We start from the raw sequence: 9,174 nt of genomic DNA on the forward strand, positions 1-9,174 counted from the left end.
GGAATTTTCAACAGGCACAAAAGTGAGATTTTTAACACATAGAGACCCTTACAAAGTTCACAATAAGAGTACTAGTACACAAAAATTCCAATTTTTTAAACAACACTACTAGAATCTTTAATCACAAACCTCTTTATTTTTCCTCTTTTATACAAAATGCTTGAACAGTTCACTTGATATAATAAACTCTGTTCTCCCTGTGTTCTTGCTCTGGCTGCTTATGTCAGCTCCACACAAGCCTCTTCTGCAAGATGTACCATGAAAGCAAAATTATGTTTACTTTATAAAAGGTAAGGAAATCAAATACTACATAGAGTTTATTGGACAACAGCTTCTTCTATGTGCATCTGCCATTTGTCAGATGTTTCTTGTTTTATACAATAATTTAATCTTTTTCTTGTCTAACTGTTAAGTAGATTTCATTTTCTAGACAGCTTCTTCAACTCTCTTTCTTTGGGGTGGGTTTCTTGCTCTTAATCATCACCACAGCGACAAATACTCCTAAAAAAATAAAAATTATCATAAGAAGGTAAAACTTATAAATATACATCATCATGATGTTCTGTCACATAATTTTCTAATCTCACATAGAACAAGGTTCAAGTCAACAAAAGAATTAGTGAAACTTGTTTGCCAATTCAAATGCAGCTGGAGATGTTACAAGCAATATAATTCTGAAAACCTGAACAAAACAACATTGAAAAAAAGGGCAGTCCCAGATTTGCTTCAAGTTGGTTGCTCATCCAACCATGGAATTTCTATCTTAAAATTTAGTAAAAGTAAAAAAACCCTGATCCACTACTGTATGGATAATTTTTGCCTCTTCTCTCATTCAGAGGTCCTCTTACTCTGTTCCAAAAAATTAATGTCTTTGTTGAAGGGGTATAAAAAAAGAGCAGTTACCTATTACTCCTAACAAAAGCACACCGGCAATGACTGGAATTATAACAGCATATATTCTGGGTAGAAATAATCTCTGAATTGGATGACCTTTCTCCACAAATGGCTAGAAAGAAAATGCATGAGTACATGAAGTCTGCAGAATACTCTGTTATTGCATGTAAAAGGGGTTTGTAATTTAAAATCTCAAAACTATTAACCAAAATACAACTTTTCTAAGACACAAGCACGCATTTTAAATGCAATTTGCGATTCAGTGCATTAAAAAAAATTACCTTTACTTCTCCCTTAACAATCAATCCCCAGACTGCAACTCTAGCAGACAGAGACAACCATGACAACGACAGTCACGTAAAAAAAATGTGAAAAGATTCACAAAGACATCCTTCGTGGCTATTTCAGGTTAAAACTGATCAGAATCCGGTAGAATTAAATATTTTTAGTATTAGTAGAAGATTTCATGTGAGTAAATAAAACCAGAGGGCAATCCTAATGACTGTTCCGATCATTGGGGTACAAGAGAACATACACCGCCATGGTACTTACCAGTAAGACAACCCATATCGTGTAATACACAAAAATTACAGCACTGACTAACATCATCCCATACCCAGCCGCACGATCCGTTCCTGTAGCCTAGAATTCAAATAGTAAAGTCAGGCGAGCTTTCATATCTATGTGGCACGAGACCAGAGGTGTACCTATTCTCGTGCACTGAAACAATCGAAGCCTTCAGAGCTCGAGAAAAACGAGTAGTTGAGGTAAAATTTCAGCGGAAGACGCACACCAAGACCATATTGAACCCTCAAACACAAAACTTACCATTTTATAAAGGAAAAATAACGCTAAACTATCGAGTTGAACTAAAAGCAGACAGAAAACGCTGTGAGAAGTTGAATCTTCAAAACAGTTGGTCAGCGGAGTAATAACCGGAAGTTGAGTTGCAGACAAGGAAACAAAGTTCACTTAGCTAACTTTTGTGAAAATGTCAAAGTTAACAAAGGGATTGTAAAAATTGTCAACAAAATAATAATAATAAATGCGAACAAGAATATTCCCGTCGCATGAGAAAGGTAGTCGTGTCCTTTACCAGGGAAGAAACATGCTTTTATCACTTACAACTCACAATCTCGTGTTAGCCGCGGTAACAGTAACGGATCCTTATCGAAGAAATTTAAAGTTGTTCCTAGATTACGGAACCGATTGTTTTCAAAATGAAGCTGTTGATTCTTTGCCTTTTGGTGTTCACCTCTGCGGGCTTCGTTTTCGGTGACGAGGAAGAAAGCAAGCCGAATTTTATCGATTTGGATGAGAACGATGATCAAGTCTACGAGGATTCACCAGAAGACTTCGTCGAGGACGAAGGAGACGACGTAAGTAAATATCAGGACGCGGCTAAATCTGACGTTAAATGAGATCTGTTATATTTTATTAAATTTTTTATCTCAACTTTTAAATCTATTGTCGAGGATATCATCGAATTTTAATTGTATCATGGGTTTCGCGTCAAGTTATTGAGAAGAACAGACCAAAATACACTATGATTCCGTCAAATATTCCACTTTCGCGCAATGATCATTATTTCATTTGATAACTCTGAAAATTTGAGTTCATCGCGATCTAAATGCCATAGTTACCTGAAATATTTATTTCCCAGGAGTTGATTCTTTTGTGGAGAGATTTTTCATTCGTACAAACGAAAATTAAGTGCCTCCTACTCTCGCTCATTAAAAAATGCCGTATGGCTTGTCTATTTACAAATGGTTGAATTCTAATTTAAGAGAAAGAGCCAAAAATAATTCCGGTAACTTGCGTGTGAATGGATCAATTGCGAGATTCAGGGCAAATTTTCTACCAACTTTCGCGGCTTCAATGGAGAAACCGTCTAGAATGAGCTCTTGAACCAAAATATTTGAAAAAGACGAGGGTAAATGGTTACAGATTTCATTATCTTGAAAATAATTTCGTGCCTTTTTTACTTCTTTTCAAGCAGTATATGTTGGATGAGGAAGACCTTGATGAGGTAAGTAAAAACTACAGATCTGATCAACATCACACAAGTCCCTCAGACTCATGAATTTCTTTCAATAAAAGAGAACGTCACTTCAAAAAGCTTCACCTTCGACAAATTAACTCATCCCGCAACCGTCTCAGTGCTAATAAAGTACTCTCCCATTCCGTGAAATGGTAAAAATCACCAAAAGAAATAACGAACATCCTAAATAGTATCCGAAATCTCTGTTGCTGATTATGCTATTGGTAAAAAATTCATATTTCTCGAGTCGGCGCCAGTGGTTTGCAAGCCATTCTAGATTCAGTGAAAAAACTAATTTTTCAACAGGAAGATGACAGTGAACCCAAAGATCCTGCTGGCTTTAAGGCAATTATCATCTTTTTTGTTCTTCTTCCAGTTGGATACCAAAGCTTTTCATGTCTGATTCCGCAAACTGTTTTGTCTGTTTTAAATGTAGGACGATGAAAACGACCCAAATTCAACAAAACCTAGAGGAGGAAAACCCGTCAAAGTAAGTACAATTGTAGTTCCGATATATTTTAGAATGTTTCGTCTAATCTTTAAAATCATTTTAAGTTTTTTACGATTTCCACGATAATTCTGATTGTATGAATTTCAAAAAACTCTGGGAGGAACGAGAAAAGAAGATGAACTATCTACAACAGCTGTCCACGTCCCCCCCCCCCCCCCCCCCCCCCCCCATCAATGGACATAACGAGTTTTAACTTGCTTGGGACATCTGTTACGTCATCGACGGTAAAATGTCCACGTTCATCTAATGGATTGGTTTACGGGGATATCACGTGATAACAACCTTGAATTCTTCTATCACGAATAGGGACATCCATGAATATAACTCTGAAAAATATTTGTTTTTTTAAAAAATCTTGATCGACGATTTACCCCCATACCCTACAGTTCATGCTCAACAATCTTCTGTTTACGTAAAAATGTAGGTAATAACGAATGTGAAAAAAATTGGCTTTATAGATCGATGAAATAAAAAAACCAGGAATTGAGGAAGCAAACAGCGGCATGCCGGAGCCGACAGACAAAAAGGAAAACCAGAATACGAAAAGAAAGGAAGTAAGTGCGGAATGAATTTTTCTCTTCAATCGTGTCGCTCTTACCAAAAAATCCTTTAGTGTGTCAAAGTTTCCAATATGAAAAAAATACGGAAGAAATTATATGAACGTACACTTCATTTTAATAAGACGGGGACCGACATATGAATTGTCTTACAAAACCGCCAAGATGAATATACAGAATGAAAATTGACCCTTAATTCAACCCTCAGACGTGGTTCGCATCTCGTCTCTCTACAATATAAAAAATTGATCAGTTGGAGTCGGTTTTTCTTCTTATAATAACATCACAGTATCTAATTTACAGATCAATTTGAAGCCGCGACAAGTTAAAATTTAAAATCAAATCTTGAGAGTTAAAAATTCCAGCCACAGGCACTAACTAACTTGCCAGTGCTATACTAAAAACAATTTAGCATGAAATTTCCATGTATCCAAGGTTTTACAATTCCTGCCAACAATTTTCTTTAACAGGACGGGAATCTGCAAGACGCTTTGGTGGATAAGCTAGGATTGAATTTCGCAGGAGAGTCGGACGATCCAGACTTCGTCACCAAGAAATAAACTCCAAATAATCTAAACTACCAGTGATGATACCACTGGCGAGAGGCGTAACTTAAGCTTTTATGGTGCACATTTATACGTTTTATTTTGGGCAAACTTAAAGGGGAACATTTTTGATGAAATAACTGAGTTTTTTTGTGGTTTAATTTTAATACAGTTTGGCTTTTATCAGACAAACATTTATATTCATATTTTTTGTTTCATTTACTACAAAAATTAACTTGTCAATCGATTTTCAAATTTCAAACTTTATTAAAGAGTAATGCGCCTCTACGCAAAGTGTGTGTTCTAAGTTTTGCTTGATATCTTTAATCTTCCAAAAAAGTTAAAAGGAAAAGATAGCCATTGGCACTCTCACTTTTGCAACCAAGGAAGGGAACTCAAATTGGTGCAAACATCTTGAAACAGTGTCAGGCAGCTTTTGTAACATGAAGAATTTCTACTGCAGCCCGATAGTTAAGAGCCAGCAAAAAGTCTACGACAATTTCCCCAGTAAAAATGTTTTACTTTTCTCTCCTGGATATTGTCTCACCGTGAAAAACGCGCTTGTTTTCTTCCTTTTTCTTTTTCTTTTTTTTCTTTTCGTAACAAAAGTGCAAGTGAGCAGCCATGTAACTCGAATCTCATTTTTTTCGTACTCAAACTTCGTTCTCCGATCATCGCTTTCGTCAGTTCACAACAAAGATCTAGTGGTCTTGAGCAAAATTAAATTTGAAGGCTAATTCCATCTTCCGGGCGCGTTTTTCAAAACGGGCTTCCTTTGATATTCGTGAGTTTTACCCCTACCCACCCCGTGCAATGTTGAGTAACCGATTTCATGTCACAAAAGCCTGCAATCCTGTGTCGTCCTGCGTTTAAAGGGAAAATGGAGGTCCTATGAGTATAAACCAGATATTTTCATGAATTTTTGACGCAATTCGTCTTAGATAGTCGCTAAAAGTTTAAAATAGTATTTCTTGGCCTTAAAACTTCGTGAACTGGAAAAACTTTTGACTATTTGGGTGCAGAAGTCTATGAAACATAGAAAATGATCACTTATCGTTTTCGTTCTTTGTCGCCTTAGCTACTGAGAAAATAATGAGTGAAAAATTGTGTGCGAGAGAATGGAAAAGAAACGACAGGAAATGATGAAATCTTATTCAAAATTGTTACTCCACAGAAGGGGTAGGCTCGATTACTAGCCGCTCTAAGGGAATATGAGCCCATGCTCCCCTCTCCCCCGAACTCTTCTCGAGGAGGAGTGAAGACCGGACACGAGAGAGCTGCGGAAATCGAGCCTGCCAAAGGGGTAACCGTCACTGTTTAAGTCAATTTATATTAGCTGCTATGGTCACTAATAGAACAATTGTTAGGCAAAGCTTGAAGCGTATGATGCAAAATCTGAGAGACTTGTAATGGACTTTGAAAATTAGAGGGATATCATGCGTGATCAGCAGTTTTGATAGGGTGCAATAAGACCACCACAGACCACCCTCAGTATTCCGCTGGGATTGGTCTCCTGGCTTGAATTATCTTTATCTATTATCAATGATGTGCCCCATTACAGAACATAAGTTTGGCCGGAACACAAAAAACAAAAAAAAAGGCGACAATTAATCACCTAGGAACAATGATAGCTTTGGATAGAAAAGATTGACAGGATTAAATAGAAATCACAAACTTAAAAAATTCCAGTTACGTTTTTCAAAATGCAACGAGAGTGCTTTAGATGTACTTTCCCTTTATTCCTATTACTGACCAAAATGGCATTTATTTCTCCTCATCGAGATATTCACATATTTTCAATCAGAAAGGTGACAGGAGGATAGAAAAATATCGGGGGGATATTGTTCGATCTAACACCAAATTCTCAGAGCTATCATAATACGAAATATATGAAAGACAGTGCGGAGAATTGAAAGTTTGATCTCGGGAGTGAAAGTGTTAAATTACAGTGACACTCCTCGGTTGTACACTCTTCGGTCGCACACTGAACTCTATCTGACTTTCAAATGATGAGTTCTTTGTGGTAGGTGGAATCTCAAACGAAAAGTCTTCCTCGGCAAACGTCACGGTCCTTCTCCAGTCTTCGAAAGAGTCGGAAGAATCATCATCTGAGATCTGAAGCTTTTCTGAGGTCAAAAGTTTCTCGATTTTGACTTTTTCTTGGACACTGTTGAACTTGGAGCCAATGATTGGCAACAGAGGGGTAATGATGATCACTCCAAATACCACACACAAGGCACTATTTATTTTGCCAGCTGAAATAAAAGTTTCAAAAAATAATTCAGGGTAAATTTGGTTAGAAATTCGTCTGTCTGAAGGAGAGGAATGAAAGAAAATGAAGATGATGATTTTAATTCTATTTTAGATCGATAGAGATTATCTCCCTTTGAGTAATAGACAAGGTGCTGACAAGGAGAATTTGTTTAATAATCAAGAGTTTTTCTGAGCTGGTGCCGGACCATATTCTTTATTCTCATGACCTTAATGTGTGATTCAGGGGTGATATTGTGAGGAGAAATTCGATACTAGTCATCCTTAGCGGTGAAAGCGTTACGGCTGTTAGCGATGTTCTCCTGCTGTTATCTATTTTGTATCAGGGGCTCGTCGTTGGTGAAGATAAAGGAGACAGATTGAGTACATACATAAGGAGCATCCATGTATTAATAGAGAGAGATACAAGCTAGAGTATCATAAACCTCAAATTTGTACAACATAGCAAAGACGTACCTAGCTACTAAACTTATTTAAACCTACCAAGAGTTACCGGGACCATATCTCCATATCCCACACTGGTCAGTGTTATTATGGCCCACCAAAACGCCGCGGGAATGCTCACAAAATCAGTCCCTTCATGTTCTTGCTCGAAATAGTAACAGGTGCTGGCAAACACAGTCGTAGTCATCAGAATAAGAAAGTAGAGCAACAGGAAATCCTTGACGCATTCTCTAATTGTTTTAACAAAGATCTGCACGGAGGAACTGTAGCGATATATTTTCGCGAGTCTCAAGAGACGCACGAGACGCAAAACCCTCAGAGTATACGCGGATTGTGTTGCGCTAACAGAATGCCAAGACATTACGAGAGAGAGGTAGAAAGGTAAAACTGAGAGGAGGTCGAAAAGGTTGAGAAGATTCCAGAAGAAACGCCGTTTTTCAGCGGAGGCTAGAAAGCGGATTATCAGCTCTAATGAAAAACAGGCAACGCAAAATGTCTCGATGACAAACAAAGTCCGAAGTTTATTAGATAAACTTTGACTTTCATGTATCACCGTGGGAATGTCTCCTGTAATATTGGTCGGTTTTTTTCTATTTGTTTGTTTCCGAATGTGTGCTGAAACACCGCCATTTGCTTCATCAAGGTCAGGGAGAGTTTCAATGCACAACATGATGATAGACAAAATAATCACCAGAAGCATAAACACGTTGATAAGTCGGGCAGTAATGCTAGAGCTTGGATTTTCAAAGAATTCCCACACCATTCTTTGATACTTGTTGGCTGGAAGAATTACCTTAGAGGGGCCTACAGACAGTGAAACATTTCCCGGCAGCGAAAGATATTGTAATAGACCAAAAAACTGCAATTCCTTCATAAGTAGGTCGTCCGGAATATGTTCAGGACGGAAAAACTCTCCAGCAGTTTGGTAAAAATGATAGACGCTTTCAAACGCCATTCGATTCCTATCGAAGAAATACTCGTCCCTTTCGGCGTCGTAAAATTCTTCTCTTCGAGCAGAGCGGGCGAGCAGACTCTTAGGGAACCTAAACAACCGACTGTAAGTCAATTCATACTTCTTTCCACTCACGTTTATCTTGATTCTTTCAACGCACTTTCCTGGGATCGCGACAGAACTTATGCGCGGGCGTCGGTAACGCGTGACGTCTCCAAGTCTGTGTCCCAAACGAGGAGTTTTAATTCTTGAGTCCGACCAAGACCTTCTGCTGGCACCTACCGGCGGCAGAATCATGAAGTCAGCTGTTCATGAACCTACTGCAAAATCCGATAGAATTCGGCATGTCAAAGGCACGTGACAATAACAGAACTACAAACTGCATTTGCGAATCACTACTTTCCTTTATCAATTCTGGCTCGCCAAACAAGTCCTGCTCCGATCTGAGAGTATAATCAGCGAGTATGCCGACTAATGAGTTACAACTTTTCCTAATCTTTAGACATGAGGTGAAGGCCGAACCAGATAGTTCAGATAATTTATCATTATCTTCAGTCAGCAAATTTATTCAGAGCGACAACTATAGATTTGCTTTTTAATGGCATCGCGTTTTGATAAACTCCCGCAGTCATGTATCAGTAGATTACACTTAAGGCTGACGCTGTTAACACAGTAAGACTCTTGATTTTGACAACATAAAACCAAAATTATTGATGTTAAGTTTACTTTTATTGAGGTGCGGGAGCATGATGTTAACGAGGTCGTTTATGATTGCATAACTCAGATCCAATGTCCAGACATCTGCCCCACGATTTTGTTTTTGATAAAGTGAACTTTAAGCATATGAGATAAGACTAAAGATAGTGCCGCGCAAGGGAAACATCTTTTGAGTGTCAATTTAATCAGTAATTCAGGATCAGCGAGGCGTTTCATTCGAGGCCTGCAGAACAGGTGTTCAG

At 38.1% G+C, this 9,174-nt stretch overlaps 3 protein-coding genes across 6 annotated transcripts; 1 reads left to right on the plus strand and 2 right to left on the minus strand.

The window, feature by feature from the left end:
* Positions 1-116: 116 nt before the first annotated feature.
* LOC131785635 (dolichol phosphate-mannose biosynthesis regulatory protein-like) lies at positions 117-1,851 on the minus strand. Its single transcript, XM_059102553.2, has 4 exons — positions 1,723-1,851; positions 1,447-1,536; positions 904-1,006; positions 117-501 (listed from the first exon to the last, which is right to left on the minus strand). Exons 1-4 carry the CDS (start codon positions 1,723-1,725, stop codon positions 440-442), a joined length of 258 nt encoding a protein of 85 aa, XP_058958536.1. The 5' UTR covers positions 1,726-1,851; the 3' UTR covers positions 117-439.
* Positions 1,852-2,005: 154 nt separating this feature from the next.
* LOC131785661 (uncharacterized) lies at positions 2,006-4,836 on the plus strand. 4 transcript variants are annotated; one of them, XM_066165466.1, is made up of 6 exons: positions 2,006-2,273; positions 2,891-2,923; positions 3,242-3,280; positions 3,372-3,425; positions 3,905-4,000; positions 4,474-4,836. In XM_066165466.1, the coding sequence occupies exons 1-6, from the start codon at positions 2,115-2,117 to the stop codon at positions 4,561-4,563; spliced, it is 471 nt and encodes a 156-aa protein (XP_066021563.1). In that variant the 5' UTR covers positions 2,006-2,114; the 3' UTR covers positions 4,564-4,836. The 4 variants fall into 4 exon arrangements, with proteins under 4 accessions (XP_066021563.1, XP_058958569.2, XP_066021564.1 ...); XM_059102586.2 differs by having other exon boundaries at positions 2,007-2,273; positions 2,894-2,923; XM_066165467.1 differs by lacking the exon at positions 3,242-3,280 and having other exon boundaries at positions 2,007-2,273.
* A 1,484-nt stretch (positions 4,837-6,320) lies between these two features.
* LOC131785693 (potassium voltage-gated channel subfamily A member 7) lies at positions 6,321-8,548 on the minus strand. Its single transcript, XM_059102626.2, has 2 exons — positions 7,303-8,548; positions 6,321-6,803 (listed from the first exon to the last, which is right to left on the minus strand). Exons 1-2 carry the CDS (start codon positions 8,510-8,512, stop codon positions 6,487-6,489), a joined length of 1,527 nt encoding a protein of 508 aa, XP_058958609.2. The 5' UTR covers positions 8,513-8,548; the 3' UTR covers positions 6,321-6,486.
* Between the last annotated feature and the right edge of the window lie 626 nt (positions 8,549-9,174).

Source organism: Pocillopora verrucosa, chromosome 4 (genome assembly GCF_036669915.1).
Source record: "Pocillopora verrucosa isolate sample1 chromosome 4, ASM3666991v2, whole genome shotgun sequence".
Taxonomy (NCBI): Eukaryota; Metazoa; Cnidaria; class Anthozoa; order Scleractinia; family Pocilloporidae; genus Pocillopora; species Pocillopora verrucosa.

Bases quoted from the DNA above. Each gene is read 5' to 3' on its own strand.
- LOC131785661 (XM_066165466.1), top strand. From the start codon at position 2,115: ATGAAGCTGTTGATTCTTTGCCTTTTGGTGTTCACCTCTGCGGGCTTC. The intron at 3,426-3,904 runs GTAAGTACAATT...TTGGCTTTATAG, and splicing joins GAGGAGGAAAACCCGTCAAA to ATCGATGAAATAAAAAAACC. The intron at 4,001-4,473 runs GTAAGTGCGGAA...TTTCTTTAACAG, and splicing joins AGAATACGAAAAGAAAGGAA to GACGGGAATCTGCAAGACGC.
- LOC131785635 (XM_059102553.2), bottom strand. The intron at 1,007-1,446 runs GTAAGTACCATG...TTTTCTTTCTAG, and splicing joins CGATATGGGTTGTCTTACTG to CCATTTGTGGAGAAAGGTCA. The intron at 502-903 runs GTAACTGCTCTT...TTATTTTTTTAG, and splicing joins GCTTTTGTTAGGAGTAATAG to GAGTATTTGTCGCTGTGGTG.
- LOC131785693 (XM_059102626.2), bottom strand. From the start codon at position 8,512: ATGATTCTGCCGCCGGTAGGTGCCAGCAGAAGGTCTTGGTCGGACTCA. The intron at 6,804-7,302 runs GTAGGTTTAAAT...CTTTTATTTCAG, and splicing joins TATGGTCCCGGTAACTCTTG to CTGGCAAAATAAATAGTGCC.